The sequence below is a fragment of the Orbicella faveolata genome, unplaced genomic scaffold (genome assembly GCF_042242905.1).
Source record: "Orbicella faveolata isolate gen_17 unplaced genomic scaffold, um_ofav_v1 contig_12, whole genome shotgun sequence".
Classification (NCBI taxonomy): Eukaryota; Metazoa; Cnidaria; class Anthozoa; order Scleractinia; family Merulinidae; genus Orbicella; species Orbicella faveolata.
Genome location: NW_028301539.1, coordinates 12,135,929 through 12,154,942, shown reverse-complemented (window position 1 = coordinate 12,154,942; position 19,014 = coordinate 12,135,929). Strand labels below are relative to the sequence as shown.

Here is a 19,014-nt window from a genome sequence, read left to right as displayed (position 1 = left end):
CATCTCTTTTGTAACTGTTCTACAAGGATTGCAAATGCAGCGTTAGACGCAGGTTAGCAGATTGGTTTGATGTTTGTATCTCTGGTGTAAGGCGGGGATGTGGGATGTCAGGGTTCAGCTTTTGATAACGGCGTTTGATTGGGTGGTATATTGAGTCACAGGGAATGGGTAACATGGCACAAAGTGAGTTTTAACTTTAAGTGAATATCTCGAATTTGCCGATGATATCACTAGTATCGCACGTCTTGCTGTCTTACGCACGGTAGCACGTACAATCGAAGGCAAACTACTTGGAATTGAGTGGAGAGAAAAGTGCTGCCCCGAACAATCGCATCAATAAGTGACTCCCATTATTTTGGTCAAGATGCTGATATTGAAATAAGCCTAGGGTCAGGGGGAATTTGAACAATTTTCCTGAAGCGTTGCAGAAACACCGCTCTTTGTATACGTTGTGGATCAAAAACAGTACATCCAAAATTAAGGTTTGTACGGTGCTTGAAATTGAAGTAAAGATAGTCTCACCACCGTCTAGCAGTCAAGCGTCTCTTGATTAAGGCGGGACTTAACCTAAAATTCTGAAAGAAAATCGAAGTTTTGTTTTTTACGGAACTCGAATCTTAAGGTATTGAAGTTTTTTTTTGACAAGCACTGTTACTGTAAGTTTAAAGCTCGTTTTCTCAAAACGAGTTATTTTCGCCTTCTAGAAAAGATATCTTGAGAAGGATTTATTCAATTGAGCTAAAATTTTCAGGATTTGTTGTTTTTAGTACTTTCTGTGGGATAAGCATAGAACTTGTCCATCCAGTGCATTCTGTCAAAGTTATGTATTGAAACGTATGCTAGATTTTCTGTATCAGATTTAACTGGTCATCATTTCACGTGCTTTTAACTTTTCAAAAATCTCTAAGCTTATCCCAACAAGCTGTTTGTCTTCTTTTGTAAAATGTAAAAATTATTCCTTTTGATCAGTTCTTGTAGGAGTTATCTTTTCTCAAGTAAGCCCTGGCATTCCTCAGCAGGTGGCAGATTTAATCAGCCGGTGTCAGGTTACAATACAGTTATAGGGTACACAAATATTTTTTTCATAATCTTTGCTCTTTGAGCTTTTTAAGAATGTATACTTTGCCATGGTTTGGAGTTAACTCTTAGCCACGAAAAAATGTTTGAAACATGGTGTGTTTTTAAGTGTTTTTAGGTTAAGTCCCACCTTAACTAACACGGAGCTATTTTTCTTGGAGCTACATTGTAGGCCCCGAAAGGCTTGGGGAAGAAGTTTAATGCGAAATTTGGGGTCAGCGGTTGGTACCCTACCATAGTAATTTGCCTGCGGTTCACTGAGGGTTGCGAGTAGAGTTCGTCTCGCTTAGTTGGCTCCATTTAGCACATTCTGAGCATTACAGAGAAATTAACATGAATGAGAAGAAGCTAGGATATATTCCAAACTATGCGAGGTTTATTATGGGGGGATCTGCCGGGTGAGTACTGAGTTGGTGAGCCAAATAGCTTGCCAGTCATGCATCGGTAGCATACGAGTCTTTAATTAAGCTTACAATAGTTTTTTTTTGTATGGTTTACTTGTATACGTGGCTAGTGCTTTTGGTTGGAAGTGAATTTTTTAGATTTATGCTTTGAGGCGTTTGGTTGAGATATAAATGTAAATATATTTTCGATTAATTGCTCATTTGAATTGAAACATCACTCTTGTTGTTCATGTACGATTACTACAATCCTGGCCATAAGTTGTTGGGAAACCTCCCCTTTTGCGCGCAGAAACCCACGATTTTAACTACGTCCTTGACGGGACAATAGAAGGTGGTTAGACAGTTGTGTTGGAAGCGAACGTGATTGCTAAAAAATCGTTATTATTGGAATAAGACGTGAATATCTATGTTATCGTCACTTTAGGTGGAGAAGACAGCTCTAGGTGGCAAACAATTCTTGAAACGTGGCTATTCTGAAGCTATTATCAAGGCTTGTTTTGGTTTTCAAGATTTTTATCAACATTGACAGGGGGGAGGGGGTAGGCAGGCTTACGTGGTCTTGGTCTTAAGAGAGGCTGCCTGTGAAGTCATCTGCCATAAACTGTCCCAACACTTTTGACCAGGATTGTCTGAAAAGTACATGTTTTACAAATGTTTGCAAACAGTAAGGAAAACTGCGCGATGATGCTTTATTTATGAAGTACAATAATTTATTGTTAACAAATGTATTTTGCACTGATTAAGGTAGAAACAGGCCAGTACTTAGCTCGTGCAAAATACTGTGTTGTTGGGGTTAATCTTATTACGCACGCGTAATTAATGTTGCAAACGTTGAGAAAAGTTTTAGACAGAAATTTTGTGTTACTCAGTTCGCAAAATCGGTCAATACTGGCTGCATGACAACGAAAGCCTTTCAATGTCATGAGGAGGTACCGTCATTTCTCACTTGAGGTACGAACATTTCTCACCTTATCTTCTCAAATTATCAGACATTATGTTCGTTCGGTTGCGATTGTATGTGACAGGATAGTGTTATGAACTCGAAATATTCAAGATAATGTGCTTTTAACAAAACATATCGGTCACACTTCGCATAGCGAACATTTCTCACCAAGTACAAAACTTAAAAACAGTTACTTCCTGACATATTTTTTAGATAACGGAGTGAGAAATGTTGAAATACTGAGAAAAACTGTTACATGTCACCTAAAAATGGTTTTCTGATAAGTCGTACATAATATCACAGTTTAGGGACATGTTGAAATGAATTGTTGACAACTAAACCCACTAGAAATTGGGGAATTACTGGTGAGAAATGTGCAGTTCTCAGACGTGAGCCATGACTACCGATTGCGTTACTCCCTCAAATCTTCCTCGCCTGCATTTGTGATTATGAATGTTGCGAAGCAGCACCCACAGGTTGACAAGTCTTGGTGCCCCTCCTTTCTTATGGGATTCCGAAGGCGGAAAAATTGCCAACGTACGTTCATCATTTCAGTAAAGTTAACTTTTATTCCAAGCTTTTCATCTAAATAGTTCCTTACTTGAAACCACCTTACTCTCTTGGCAAGCTTCACAGCCATGTGAAAGTGGTAGTGGTTCATTTCAGCACAGGCGAAGCTGCCAGTAGGTGCACTATGTGCCTCTACTGACACAACCTATTGTAGAATTATTACACTGAAATTCTTGGAAGAGTCAATACAACTATATGTTGTGATATAAACTGTCTGTTACCTTTTACTTTGCAACTCGATCATCCTTATTTTTACTCCGAGACAAAAACTTGTTATCAGTACATGCCATCAGCAAACAGTTGTAGAGTACGCACACGATCTTTATCAGTTATTATTTGCAGGTTTCCTGACAATTTCCCTTAAGTACTCAAAACTTCACCGAACAAGCTTATACTTAAGGAAAACAATATTTCAGCATTAATTTTGATAACATGCCCTGCATAAAGATAATTTCCCTGATTTTTTTAAATCTTTTCAGATTCAGACAATCCCGGCCATAAGTTGTTGGGACACCTCCCCTTTTGCGTGCAGAAACCCACGATTTTAACTACGTCCTTGATGTTTTAGGGAAAGATGAATAGAAGCAAGTATTATAAATGAGTTGCCAGTAATCGGATACCCATGTTTGCGCAAAGCACTCTGGGATCGTCAGGGGGCAAACATTGCAAGTCGCTAGAAGGAAATGTATGGCAAAAAGTTGTTTCGACGCCCAAAAACACGGTTTTGGGGAAAGATCAACGCTTTTTCACCGTTGTTTTATCACGAATGGGTTTTGGCAATGTGGATACATGGAAAATGTAAGTTTTTGTTTCAATAACCGTGAAATAAGTGATAAAAGTTACCGATAAACTCCCTTTTGTTTGCGTGAGGTTTATTATGAAATACATTGAAGAGAATATTGAAAATTTCAATACACGCCTGATCTCAAGAGGCTACCTGGAGCAAATGGTAGCAAAGACCCTCCGAGAATTTAAATATAAAGACAGAAAAGAAGCTCTAAAACAGAAATCGAAAATTGCAGAAGGAACTACCACCCTTTGTGTCGGGCAATTTCACTCAACCGTCAATACCAAACTTTGGAAAGCATAATCACGCACAAATGGCACTTTTGAATACAAATACTCAGAGATACATTCAAGGAGCCACCCTTGATCTGTTATAGAAAAGGAAAATCGCTGAAATACATGCTTGTAAAAGCAAAACAAAGGCTTTGAGCAACACAGTAGCCACACAGCATGAGTCGCATGGACTCATTTGTCATTAAATCAACCCCAGACAGTACAATGATCGCCACCGGGCTTATTCCCAGTATTATTTGTACGACTGAGCTTTCAAATAAGCCAAAAGTAGCCTGTACACAACTTAAAAGGCTTTACTGGGTTATTTCCTCTTGATTTATACCTAATTAATTTTGTAATATTTTCAGACCATTACGCGATGTAAATTTCACAATAAACGTCATGCATGCAACGGAGTTTATTGGTGGATTTTGTCACATATTTCACGGTTATTCAAACAAAAACTTACATATTCCAGATATCAACATTGCCCAAATCCATTCGCGATAAAAACGACAGCGAAAAAGCGTTGATCCCTCTCAAAAATTGTTTTCTTGTACCTCAAAACAACTTTTCGCCATACATTTCCTTCTAGCGACTGACAATGTTTGCCCCCTGACAATCCAAGAGTTCTTCGCACAAACACGGGTATCTGATTACTGGCAACTTATTCATTGACCCCCTCCCCCCGAGCAATGTTGAAAGAAAATGAGGCTATTCTGAAGAGTAGATCGGATGGTGTTAAAAAGGAAAAAGGGACAATAGAAGGTGGTTAGACAGTTGTGTTGGAAGCAAAAGTGATTGCTAAAAAATCATTATTATTGGAATAAGACATGAATATCTATGTTATTGTCACTTAAGTTGGAGAAGACAGCTTTAGGAGGCAAACAGTTCTTGAAACGTGGCTATTCTGAAGCTATTATCAAGGTTTTTTGTTTGGTTTTCAAGATTTTTATCAACATTGACAGGGGGGAGGGGGGTAGGCGGGCTTACGCGGTCTTGGTCCTAAGAGAGGCTGCCTGTGAAGTCATCTGCCATAAACTGTCCCAAAACTTTTGACCAGGATTTTAGGTCACCTCGCATGATAGAATCCCAGAGACTGCATTTTTGACAGTTATTTACCTTCTAGAGACAGATTGTAACACTGTCAAGACATACAGAACTTTTAATAACTACTGAGTGAGCTTTGTTTAGTTGTTTGCCTGGTTGGTATTACCGGCATAGTCAATCAAACCCAGTCATATTGAATTTTGATCGCACGAAATCGAACGAAATCGAACTCACTGCATGGACTGAGTTCAGCAATTGAATGAAATCGAGCTTACTCCAAAAAAAATAGTATGAAAAATAATCTGCTCCAAAAAATGAATCAAACTCAATCGAACTTTTGATTGCCAAATTCCTGATTTTTGTAAAACAGTAAAAAGTTTTTTGGAAGATCAAGTTATGTCAGTATAACAGGTGTTTTTCATAATGGCAGAAACTAATAGGCTTGATTACCAGCTGCTATTTGAGAAATGAGCCCATGTTCCTCCCCGAACTCACCTCAGGGAGGAACGTAGCCCTGACTTGAGTAAGCAGCAGAATTCAAGCTTTAGAAACCCAGAGAAATGGCTTCAGATGCATTGTGGGTTGTTACAGCATTAAATTTGTAGTAAAAGGCTACCAAGAGTACTGCTTTCATGCCAATGAGGGTGAAAATTTCAAAGGTTTAAGGAAATAGGTGAAAGAAAATGACTGCGGAAAATAAGGTCACCTTAAACAAAGGCTAATGTAATGGATTGAGTTTGATTTGGTTTGATTGAGTTTGAATGGTTCAGAAATCAAACTCACATGTACAAAGTTCGGTGTTCGATTTCATTTGATTACCAAACTCAGTTGAACTCAATCCACAGATTGAGTTCGATTTTGTTCTATCGAGTTTGATTTCTGAAAATTCAATTGACTATGCTGGAAGAGTGGAAAGGTTGAATTTCTATGAGACCCCATCCACAGTGTGTTTTTGAAACAATGTGTTTTGTACCAAAAAGAAACATCAAAAGGTTTTGGTCCACACTACTGTTTTTGCAGTGTTTTACCTATCCACACTAATAAAAATGCTTGAAAACTTTGATACACCAGGATAAAACACCAAAGCTGCCATTTGCACAAGCCATGTGATAGAGCAATTTTCACTTGAGTATTGAAAAGTAATTGGTTTTGCATTATTACACTACAAGATTGGCTTTAAAAGCTTGTGCCACTTTTTGGTCAAATCAGAAACAAAAGCAAAAGCAATCAGACCTTGCTGACACCTATCTTCTCACACTTGTCATCAGCTATACATGTATGTATTTACTATGAGTTTTGATTGCTTCATATGATTGAGTCCCTAGAGATTGACCACAATGTTTACTTTGGTTTCGGTTTTATAGCACTCAATTGAAAACTGCTCTATCAGCATTTCCAAAAGCCTCCAATTTTGCCCTCTGGATAGGATGTTCAAATGTGTGCATTTTCAATGAGAACAATGAGCATTTTATAACAAATTAATTAGTATCAAATGCATCAAGTAGGTGCATTCTCAAGGTAATCTTTGTAAGCGTGGACATAATTACGCACACGCACAATAAAATCTTTTGACAGCATAAAAAGTATTTTAAAGTTCTGTTCTGAATTTTTTTATTTTTATATCAGAAAACACCTGGCATTCTAGCATCCCTGAATAGTGCAAACATTGAGCCTTCATACATTTTACAAGGATGCCAAAATTTGTTATAAGATGAGTTGCATAAAAATTTTCATGCTTAATGCTGTTTTTGTTTTCTTGTTAGTATGGGTGCAACTGTGTTTGTACAGCCACTGGATTTGGTCAAAAACAGGATGCAGATGAGTGGTGAGCAGTTTCACAATTTAAATTAATATGTTCTCTAATTTCAGGTGTTTTTTAGATAAGTAGTGCTGCAACGATACACCAATGGACCGGAGAATTGCGATATTTTTTGTCACAATACAAATATCGATATTATGACAAGATATCGTAATATTATGATATTGTGATTCTTCATGAATAAAAAATTCAGCAGTCAGAAACAACTGTCTTTTACGACTCCTTATTCAAGGCCAAGCCCTTTCAGAGCTATTTTATTACACAAAGGGACCCAGGAAAGGGAAAAAAAGTTCCATCATTGCTGTGTATTGCTTTGCATGCTTCTGGTGACATGTCTTTCAAGATGGTGGCACAAAAGCATGCACAGTTCCAATTAGTTGTCAGCTGACACAGTCTTGTGTGCCCATGGACGAAACACACCTGTCAGTTGTATGTAATGATGTATCGTATCATGTATCGTATCGTGGCACTTGCATTGAGATATGTATCGTATTGGGAGAAATTGTATCTTTGCAGCCCTATAGATAAGGAGTTGGTCTTACAGCTGTAGTTCAAAATCCTGATGCTTTCAGAACACAACCTACCATGTCAAGTGTATGTCAAGGGAGACTTCGAATGATTTTTCAGTCATACAGTGGAATCCCGATTTCATGAACCCTCAGTTTTTCAAAACCTCCCGATAACTCGAACCAAAAGTAGTTTCCTCTCCTCAGTCAAACGCTGTAATTTTACCCCCGCTTTCTTGAGCTATCCGATTTTTCAAACCAACATTCATTTCCGTTGGAAGTTCGAAAAATTGGGATTCCACTGTACATGCAGTCACCTATTGCAATTCCTCATGTTTTAAACCATCTGAATTAGGTTGAAACACTGCTGCAAAGATTCAGGTGTAGTTCTTTATAACCTCACATCAGTCTAGATCTAAAATACGTCAAGTACTTTGTACATTACTGCTATGCAAGGAAAATGTAACAAAAACGGTTGACAACTTTAAATTGATCAATGATCATGTGCTACAGTAGGTAGACCTATAGGCAATCGATATCATACTAGTTATGCATTGCTTTCAAGTGGTATACCATGGAATATCCCACGAGTCATTTGTATTTTCTTGGTATACACACAAGTCTTTAGGCAAGTGTGTATACCAAGAAAATACAAATGACAAGCGGAATATTCCATGGTACACCATGATCGAGCATTGCATAACTATCTTAGACCATGTCATAGAAAACACAGTGGCCAACACAATCAATGGGACATATGCATAGTACATTATGGGAATGTTGGATGCTATACTGTTGAATATACAATGGCTTTCCTGTATTCTGATTAGCTTTATATAATGACCCAGGTTATTCTAGCATTTTGATTGGTTCTCACCCATGATCTATTAGAGGACAGATGCACGATTGACGTCATCATTTCAAAGTTTTTCTCTCTGTGTTTTAAAATGGCAGAAAGTTTTGAGAATTAAGACAATATTTTGTGTGACTTGGTGAACGATAAGGTACAAAAAAGTTTTGTCGAGGCATTGAACAGCCACAAGAAGAAGGAGGAAGAAAGAAAAAGCCGTTTTTTTTAGAAAGTAACTCAGAAAAATATTTGAGCAGGCTGAGTCGGCAGTCGAGTGAGACTAAAACAAACACAAAATTGGTCTTGAAATTACTTTAAAGTAAGAAACCTTAGCTTCGTCTCAAATTTAACAAACCCGATAAACAAAATTGTGATATCATTTATTTATTTAAACAATTCAACTTTTCTCAATCTGAAAATAATTGTTGACACAGATTGATTCCAGGAATGAAACATCAAAACATCACTTCTTAAATTCACTCACAGTTAAAATAAACACACAACCTTGCTTTCCGACACGAATGTTTCAGTCCATTTCAGGGCACAGCAGCGAGAAAAGTAGAGCTCACTACAGCTCACAACCAACTGTATCCCAGCTGTAAGGTGTCTCTGACACTATATCAAACTGATTTGAGAATCACCAACCACAGAGGACACAAATTTCCACCGTCACAAACGGTCCTTTCATTTAAAACTCGAATCAAATGGCCTCCAATGTTGACCTCAACCGCAAGTTTTCTGAGCGTATTTTTTCAACTCCTGCAATATTCAAGGCAACATTCAAGCTTTTCGGCTCACAAGGCTGCTGTAATGAAAAAAACTGACTTGACTTTTCCAGCATTTTCTTTAAGATTTGTAGATTTCACTGTTCAATTCTGCTTTCACTGTAAGTTTTCATTGCATGAGAAGCGACATTTGAGTCAAGTTTGACAGTGGCATGATTTTCCTGGACGCATAGCAACCAATGAGATTCCTTCATTTTGTGTAGACAATAGTTCACGTCAAATGGCTTTTTTTTCGTGTTCACCAAAGTGGGCAAAGATGGGCTTTCGAGTTATGGTGAAAGATTCCGAAATAAAAAAGCTTTATCTGTAGTAGTTTGTTTCTTTATTATATAAAACAGATAGATTCCATGTTGCCATGCGTCTGTTCAGCAATAGATCACAGAAGAGGTCAAAATGTGGTGAGAATATCGATAACAGAATCGGCTATCGCCTCATGTGCCACTTTTTTGTTCTTACCACATTTTTGACGTCATCTGTGACCTATTACTGAACAGACGCATGGCAACATGGAATCTATTTGTTAAGTATTTTCTGTGGCATGGTATAAAACAAGGTAAGAAACTCAACTGTCTCAGCAAATCATATGGGTAGTGGCCTTGACAGAGCTGATCTGTGATGGTCATATTGCTTTAAGGCTGCTTGGCTGATATTATGGAACCGCCATATTAGAAAGGTGATGCCCTTGAAGTGTCTAATGGCATACAACTAATCAGTAGAATTGTATCACTTTGTTTAGGTGTTGGTGGTGCTTCAAAAACCCACAAAAGTAGTTTACATGCAATTGCCTCCATTCTTAGACAAGAGGGAGTTTTTGGTGTCTATAATGGGTTAGTTTGTTTGATTGTTAAAAAAATTTATATAATACAACTGTATGTTTGACTTTGGCGGCCATATTAATAAATAATGAAAGTTTCATTTTGGGTTGTGTTGCAATAGTGAGCAATCAATGGTAACATCAACAGTTTGGTCTGACAATCTGTTGTTTCAATAATGGGGGCAAAAAGCAAACACATTTTGGCTGCATTGTTTCTTATTGTATCCTTGATTGAAATTCAACTGGTACATTTTAACACAGTCATGGTTGACAACATTTGAAATTACAACTGGCATATGAAGTTGGAGTAACATGATTTCCTTTCTTCTTAGACTTGCTTAAGCAATTTTGTCAACATGAGCTTGCAAGTATATTGTTACCAGACAGAAAATCGCAGTACATGTTTTTAAGTCTCAGAAAAGAACCTCTTAGTTAGCCACCTTAAGTTACTATGGATAACATTTGTGATATAATCTGCCTTATTGATAAGGAAAAAAGTGAATGAATGACATGACTATGACACACATAAACTTGAATAATGTGAGGCTGATAGTCTGATAGTGGTTTATGTTCACATGCATTTTCTTTTCTTTGTAGCTTATCAGCTGGTCTCTTAAGACAGGCAACATATACAACAACGCGACTGGGTGTTTATACTTCACTAATGGAACATTTTAAGAGGTTGGTGGTTAAATTGCTACTAAAATAAATAAGTAATTATATAAATAAATAAACAACTTTACTTTAAATGAATGTCAAATGTATTAAGCATTGTTGTACTACTTTGGGGCATTGTAAATAAGTAAACAAATATTTCAAATAGGACATAAACTATTAAGAATCCCAATTGGTGGTAGGTTGACCAGTTGGCTATTTACACAACACAGCCAAGGAGATGAATTTGGGACCACCAAGAACAAATCCAGATAGTGGTAGGGAGGAGGATTTGAACAAGGGACCTCCAGATTTCAAATCAAGCATTCTGATAAACCACTTGGCCACACCGCTTCCAGCTTGAAATGGAAGCATTACTTCCTTGGTTAAGCTATGTAAAAAATTACAAGAAAACTCTTTAAGTAATATTCATGAGAACTCTTTTGACTATAATTATTTTAACTGGGTTTGTTTTATTCTCTGTTTAGTCCTGATGGCACTCCACCATCTTTTCTCAAGAAATGTGCTCTAGGTTAGTGTGTCTGTTTGTGTTGTTTGGTTACTAGCTCATTCATTCATTTGGATGTTTATAGCCTGAGAGCAGGCCCAATGTTTGGGTCAGATGAGCAAAGCCCCATGAACAAGCACGTGAGTAATACGCGAGCCTGTGCATCTGCAGCCTGTCAGTCTATTTGTTTTTTAGCTTCGCCACTTGCTCCATTGTTGATTCGTTTGTTTTTCATGCATTTGTTTGTGGTTGGTTTGTTCCCTTACAGTGGAACCTTGTAAAGTGTCTGTATTACTGGGGTGTCAGAATAAATATCAGACACATGTCTTCTCAATTTAAAGGGTAAAGCATACTATGTAGAAGGTAGCCTGCTAGCAGGCTCACACTGGAGCACAAGCGTGTGTGGCATAGCTGTGAGCATGAAATGGAGCGGCAAGGCCGCGGGAGAAGAAAGTGAGTCTGCCGTGATCTCTGCAAATTTTTCATTTCCACCCCGGAAACTGCAGAAAAAATAAGCCAACTAATTTTCACTGCAAGTATGAACTTTGGCAGCTCAGATTTCTCACGAAAATTGTAAATCTTTTTCATAACAACATACAGACACGATATTCGTTGTTGATAAAGTTTTGCCGAAGACACATCGTCAATATGTCTAGCAAGGACACACACTTGATTCCAAGTGATCCTGTTTTGGCAGTCTGGTCTTTGATGACGCTGGTAAGTGAGCAAACACCTTCGTTTTTTTTCGTTTCCTGTTTGCAATCACATAGGTTTGTGATATTTAACTCTTCCCATAGGCAGTCGGCAATACAACAAGTACATCTTGATTCATTAACACACTTTCAACTGCTATTTCCTGCTCCCTCTTTAGTTTAAATTTTAACCAGAAATAGACTGGAACTTTATTAAAACATCATTAATACATGCACTCAACTCTTCCTCTGATTCCAAATGTGGATGACTTATTTTTTATTGTGAGAACATGCGGTAAATTACCGACTCCATGGGGATCTAATCGCTCCTCATCAAATATGATAGATTGACAATTTTCTTGCCTTTCCCGCTTTTCAACCAATGGTATTTCACTTTGTTCAGGCAAAGCAGAAATGAAAAAATTACAGAGATCAAGGCAGGCTCACTTTCTTGGCGCCTCTTCACCAGACTCCTTCCCACAGGATCACTCTGCTCTCCGCTCACGCGTGTGACTCAAAGGTGAGCCTGCTCACAGGCTATGTAGAAGGGAACAGAATGATGTTTAATGCGTTGCTCAAAATTTGAGTTCAAAGTCAAGAAACTTTAGGCTCACTGAAACAGTCAAAATCAGTTTTGCATGTGACAATATAATTTTTTAAAATCAGGAACTCTTGCATTAATGATAATTGTGCAGATAACCGGTGTCTGTAAAACAAGGTTAACTTTGTTTAAAAGCATGTCACTTGAGTTACATTAAAGTGTCCATGTCCGTATTAACTGGTGTCTGTGTTAAGTGGGTTGTTGAAAGAAAAATCAAGACCGTCTGTAATAAGCAGGTGTCTGTAGAGCAGGTTTCCAATTTATTTATTCATTTGTTTTTTCCTTTCACCACATTAGAGAGGACAAGGCCATATGGGTAGGTTCAGTGTGAGATACAAAGATCACTGGACGCTATTCAATATGGAAATGTCTAGGTTTAAATTACTTTGAAAGATTATATGTAACTGCATGTGTTGAGCACAGTTTTACATACTTGTGCTGACACTCAGTTTAAAATGGCATCACACTTGTCAATAGATTGCTGCCCAAGACTTGAGCCAGGAGCTAGTGTAGCAGGCTTTAGAGACTTTTCTTTATTACGTAGATACATTAGCACGACATTCTGTAACAAATCATAGTACATTCATTATCATGATGATAATTTGGGAAGTGAGGCTATCATTATAAACTGTGTGTTTGCATTTTCTTTCACACAGGAATGACAGCAGGGGCTATAGGATCATTTATTGGCACACCTGCAGAGATCTCTCTCATAAGAATGACCTCAGATGGAAGGTCAGCAAAGTCTCCACTAAAGTGACACCTAAATGATCTCAGTTGTAAATGAAACATTAAGTATGGTACACGTCTAGATCTAATGGATTGCAGCAATAAAGTCACTGTTATTTCCTGCAGGCTTCCATTGGAACAACAACGCAAATACACAAGTGTGTTTAATGCCTTGTTTAGGATAACCAAGGAAGAAGGACTTTTTACCCTTTGGAGGGTAGGAGCAGCTCAGTTAAAATATAATTTAAGTTCATGAAAGTGCTTAATAGATATCTATGCGTTCAGATGACCCACTGCTCATTTAATCATGGTCTCAGCCATGTGCAAACAATTCATTTGTAACCAATCATGAACCGAGGCCTCTACGCTTTGTTTGGTCAGGCTATTGATGGCATTGAAGTTAGACTGTGCAAAAAAGGACTTTGCTGTATGTATAAGTGTTTTACAATTCCAGAAGTAAACTTTTAAAGATTTCTCAAATCTGCTTGTAATTAGTTACCAGCAACTCCTGTTTCATTACCACTTTGACAGTATAGTTACAGTATACTTATCAGGCTGGAATAGCTCTGAAAACAGTGCAGTACATTTGACAATACTCCACATTTTAGTATGACAGGTTTTACAACTTTGTGATTTGATTTATTTTATGTTGGCTCAAGTCTCATTTGTAGTGTTCTCTTTGTTTGTAGGGATGTGGTCCAACGGTCACTCGAGCAGTTGTTGTTAATGCAGCCCAACTAGCTACATACTCGCAAGCTAAACAGAACTTGCTAGCAACAGGTACGTCCAGAAATGCACATAGTGTACACGAACAGGGACTGCCACGGCTGTAGAGGTCATTGATAGATGTCATAATGATGATGTCTCTGTACAGAGATCAGGGAGTTTATGCAAACTCAGTGGCGATGCCTAGGACAATGTGGATTGAAAAACTACTTCATCCATGTACTCTTGGCTCTTTTTCTAGGTTAGAATATGTTACATACGACGAAAAACTTGTCTCAACTTTGCTTACTTAACCATGTAAAAGCAAAACCAGTTCTGAACCAGTCACTTAAAGTTTTTCCCCTCATGGCGAAGGTTACTTGTGTTAGCACTTGCTTTGAGGTTGCATTTCAGTATTGTAAGTTGTAATAATTGATCTTTGTAGTTGCTTTTGGTTGAACAACACTGAAAACCACTGAAAATTTGCTGTAAGTTAAGTTGCTAATTTTTTAATGAGAAGGTTTTTGTTTACAGGTTATTTTAAGGATGATCTGCTATGCCACTTTGGAGCAAGTATGATTAGCGGTTTAGCGACTACGTTAGCTTCTATGCCTGTAGACATTGCCAAAACAAGGTTAGCACAACTATTCTAATGCCCCGCGCAACTGGTTGAATGATACAAAAGTCTGTTTTGGTGGGGATATTTTCTAGAAGGTGTATTTTTGTATGGTAAAGTCTGTGTTTGGTCAAAGTGTGCCCCTACCTGGGGAGCTTATTCTGGTTTAAATAGCATTAACAACTAGAAGTATATCTACTCCCCCATGGATGGGATGCCAGTCCATCATTTGCCACTTCCTGTGTATACACCTGAACTCATCAGGTTATACACCTGACAGGCACTGTCAGAGTAAAGACTAAGAGCTCAGCACATTATTTTAATGTCGGTTTTCTGTTGGAAGGGATGTAGTTTTTACAAAACTTAGTTGCACAGACAAATACTGCAGTATGTTTACACCAGTTATCCAAACATAAAGATGTTGATGCCACACAAAATCCATTGTCATCAGATGACCATCAAAAGCCTCTGTAAAACTGTAATTGTAATTCAATGCAGGGTCTTAATAATGGGAAGAAATTTTAATGTTCTGTAAGAGCCAGAACTTACTATAAAAAAAAGGAAGACCTATTATTTGAGCAATTTTGAATTTTATTTTCGGTCGCATGTGGAAATGTTATCAGAATATTAGAATAGTTTAAGTTTGCATGAGCAGTGAAGTGACACCAATCGTTTATCAACAACTTTTAGTTTGCATGTATATTTGGGAAGGAACTTTTTTTAACTGTGACCAATTTTCTTGTCCAATACATGTATGTTGTGTAGGATTCAAAACATGAAGATTATTGATGGCAAACCTGAATATCGTGGAGCAGTGGTAAGGTTTTTTTCTCAACTGATGGTGATTTTTGTCTAGTTTAACTCTAAACTCCTTTCAACGTAACTCTTGGACTTACAAGGGTGGGGTGGATGCTGGTTTCTTTTTCACTGATATATACAAGACTCCTGTTTACGTCATATGTATCTTTAACTGGATGTTGGATCATCGATATATAACCTTCTCGTCTTGTAAAGCAAGCTGAGTCAAATCTTTGGGCATAATGGTGTCATATAGTTTCTCATGTGGTTCCATCCATTCCCCCTCTCCGCCTCTCCTATGTCCACTGATAGAATTTTTAGCATCAAGTGTTTTTCACTTCATTTATAGAAATTTAGGATTGTTTGTTTTGCAATCCCTGTTAATCTTGATCAGTTTTGACCATCCCAAACTCCTTTATAGTTTTCTGCGTCTCGGTTTGTGTTTTTAACTACTATTAAATATTTTAAATCGTTATTTCGATAATTCATTCGCCCCACACACCAATGCCTACCTAACATATTGGAGAAGATTCTGAGGGAAGCAGTTGTTGTAGTTGTTGCTCGAGTCTCTATAAAGCAAATTCTACACAAGTATTTGAAGTTCTCCCAAATCCCTTCGAGTGACTGCAGTCTGCTTTATACAACGTTTAGTCAATGATAAGTGACCAATCATAGAGCGAGTTAGTGCAATGCTCGTTTTGTTACATCGTGTTACAAGGAAATATTCTGAGTAGTGCTTACAGTGTTCCATGGAGCATTCCGGCCATCGAGCTTTGACAAGTGACTTCTGTCGAATCAGAGTGTGCGTTACATGTTCCATTTATAAATTATTTTGATCGAAAGGGGCTTTTTGCAACTAGGCCACCTTCGCAAGTTAAAGGGGTTTGTCGGCAGTCCTGAATTAAGTCCCAGAAAGTCTTAAACCCGCCACAGGAGTGATTTCCGTGTCCTTTGCGATACCCGTTGGAAATTTTTGTCTCCAAAAAACCGTGTAGTTTAAAGTTGCTTATTTGCCAGGATATATTAACAAAAGTTTGGTGTTAAAAGATCTAGATCGGTGCGTAATTGGCAATACCCGTGTAAAGTAAACAAACGATCTTCGGAAATAATGTTCTTTGTTGATGCTGTCCTTCTCTTTCTGTTATTAGGAAGTGTTCGTTAAAGTGATTCGACAGGAAGGTGTTTTTGCGCTGTGGAAAGGATTTACACCGTACTATTTCCGTCTTGGACCACACACTGTTCTCACCTTCATCTTCCTTGAACAACTTCAAAGGCTGGCAAGAGACCACTATGGTGTCTCTTCCAGTCTATAAAAACACTCTGCTCAGTGTGATGAATTGTTTTTCGAGCAGCTGTTTTCAAATGAAGTCATTTTGTAAAGGAAAGCAAGAGAAAGGCTTGTCAGTATCATCCAAAGTAAAAGTGTTTTTGCATTTCAAAAGTCGATTCAGGAAATTTCCATGGATGGCCGTGGATTCAAACTTTTCAACTATCCATCTAGTCAATAAACTCCTTATAAATGATGACAAGCGCTTGCGTAAATACTAGTCATAATGTAAGATAAGATACAAAATGGTATACCTCGTCATTTAGTTTAAATATAGGTTGGGTACTTAGGCGCCAAGAAAGTTCTCAAGCGACTTTCTGGTTACATTTTTACTTTCACCAAGGTCTTAAATTGGTTTGAAATATTGTGTAACACTCTCCAACCATTGAGAACAACATGCCATTCTTCAACCAAGCAACAGTAACACTATAGCTGTACCGCAACAGCCAGTCACTTGTCAAGCTGACGTTTTGAGCGCTAGCCTTTCGTCAGAGCTAAGTGGAGCTGTGTGTGTGTTTAGTGGAGCTGAACTCTGGCAACAGGAAATGAGTGCATTTGAATAACACTCTTTGATCTTATCTATTGTGAAGGTACCGAGTTGAAAGATAAATTTCTTTGCCTTGATAGAGAGAAGTACCATAACCATTCATGTTTCTCGAAGAATGGCCGGGGAGATGGGAATGTTTTGAGACAGGTTTAAAGGCGTCTGCCGGTTTTTTTTTTTTGTTTTTTTTTGTACGTCTCTTAAATGGTCGCAGAAACGATTTCCTAGCCTTCGTCCAGTCTCACCAATGTATAACATTATGCACAGAGTGTAAGTTATGCAGTAGAACACATTGGAAAATGTGGAAGCGAAGCGATCGATGATCTCAATTGAGACTTTCGGACCTAAGACGTTGACAGTGTTGTGAACGAAAGGACGAGTTACATCGCGCGCGACTCAGACGGTGTTTTGGAGACATAATTCACTCCTAACACAGATTCGTCCTGATTAATATTTTGGCTCGATATTCGCGCCAACTGTCTTACGCACCCATACTGCGCACATGGTTCATGTCGCGACTCACGCGCGCGCATGGAACGTGCTAAAAAAGAAGAAACAAGTATAGGGCTTGGTACAGGTTGTGTTAACTTCACTTAGAGCGGGCGACCAGTCTTCTCTTTTCATAGATCACTCCATTACTGATTCTATACATTATAACAAAACACAAAAGCAATCGAATCGCAATCGATTTTTTCATCCCTAAGGGTATGGATCTTCTATAAAGTGGAAAATATTGCTGAATAGGCCACTTGTATCGAACGTTAGTTCAGGGGGCAAATGGTACAGAAACGTCCTGAGAACGTTTCCAGAAAATCTGAAACTTGTTGAATTTCAGAACGCGAACCATTCAACCGAAAATTCCGGAAATTCGAAGAAGAAAATCAAATGGAACGGAAATTCCCGTTAACAAATTTCCGATAATTTTGATATACATGTACCTCGCGAAGTTGTCCTCTTTACCCAAAATTCTGGAAAATACTATTCCATTCGCCACTGTAAATTTCCGGAAATTCAAACCGGAATTTTTGGTCGAATGGAGGGCGCCCCAAATCTCCGAGCGAGTCAACTTAATTCTCTTTTCACATCGCGTCTCATTGTGAAACGCAGAGTTTCACATTTGATAGGAACTTTGTAGATTATTTGAAAATTGCTGTTGACAAAAATATTTCCACAAAAAACAAAAGGTTTTCCTCGCCGACACCCTATGGTAAACTCCAAAGGGAACCACCCCCTTTTGTGGGTACCCAAGCTTATCCTTCTGTTGGAGCTTGCATTCTTCATGTTATCCTGTTTTCTTTCTTTTGGTAGGATGTGTTCGTCAGAGTGATTCGACAAGAAGGACTTTTCTCACTGTGGAAAGGATTTACACCGTACTATTTCCGTCTTGGACCACACACTGTTCTTACCTTCATCTTCCTTGAACAACTTCAAAAGATGGCAAGAAACCACTATGGCGTCTCTTCCAGTCTGTAAAAACACTCAGATTAGAAAGATGCCGTGTATCATTGATGACTTTTTGAGACTATTTGATCGTGAAAAAAATCTTAGGGTGTTGTCTCGGGTTGACTCAGCTTTCCATCTTCCAACAAACGAACACCGGCGTTGTCTCTCATTTCCTCTGGACTTTTTCCACCTTGACAAGATTGACTCCAGATATTTTTATACAAAAATGACAGACGCATAGGTCACGAAATCAAAATTTGGTAACACTAGTATTCCTTTCAATTAATTAAAATTGTGCGATGGGTAGACTTTTCATAATTATGGCGGTAATGGTATTTAATGCATAATGTTATTTTGGAAGTTCAGTGCACAAGGTTTTGACCTGCTGATAGCGTTATTGTCAGGCATTCACACTCTTGACATCCGAGGAAATGTCAAGTAAATGAAAGCTATATTGTAAAGATATAATTGATAACTTGATTGTTTATTTAGTTCTGTTGCAAGTAAATCCAGTTTCATG

General features: G+C 38.1%; 1 protein-coding gene across 2 annotated transcripts; it reads left to right on the top strand.

The window, feature by feature from the left end:
• The first annotated feature begins 1,297 nt into the window (after window positions 1-1,297).
• On the top strand, window positions 1,298-18,812 carry LOC110061507 (mitochondrial 2-oxoglutarate/malate carrier protein-like). 2 transcript variants are annotated; one of them, XM_089282439.1, is made up of 11 exons: window positions 1,298-1,475; window positions 6,867-6,928; window positions 9,800-9,890; window positions 10,475-10,558; window positions 11,020-11,063; window positions 12,989-13,067; window positions 13,188-13,278; window positions 13,751-13,841; window positions 14,301-14,400; window positions 15,148-15,199; window positions 18,360-18,812. In XM_089282439.1, exons 1-11 carry the CDS (start codon window positions 1,411-1,413, stop codon window positions 18,522-18,524), a joined length of 924 nt encoding a protein of 307 aa, XP_089138565.1. In that variant the 5' UTR covers window positions 1,298-1,410; the 3' UTR covers window positions 18,525-18,812. The 2 variants fall into 2 exon arrangements, with proteins under 2 accessions (XP_089138565.1, XP_089138564.1); XM_089282438.1 differs by lacking the exon at window positions 18,360-18,812 and adding an exon at window positions 16,329-16,709 and having other exon boundaries at window positions 1,299-1,475.
• Window positions 18,813-19,014: the final 202 nt, after the last annotated feature.

What these genes read in the sequence shown, in the direction of transcription:
- LOC110061507 (XM_089282439.1), top strand. Translation starts at nt 1,411, where the DNA reads ATGAATGAGAAGAAGCTAGGATATATTCCAAACTATGCGAGGTTTATT. An exon ending in GACTTTTTACCCTTTGGAGG is followed by an intron (nt 13,279 to 13,750) that starts GTAGGAGCAGCT and finishes CTTTGTTTGTAG; the next exon opens with GGATGTGGTCCAACGGTCAC. An exon ending in GTAGACATTGCCAAAACAAG is followed by an intron (nt 14,401 to 15,147) that starts GTTAGCACAACT and finishes TATGTTGTGTAG; the next exon opens with GATTCAAAACATGAAGATTA.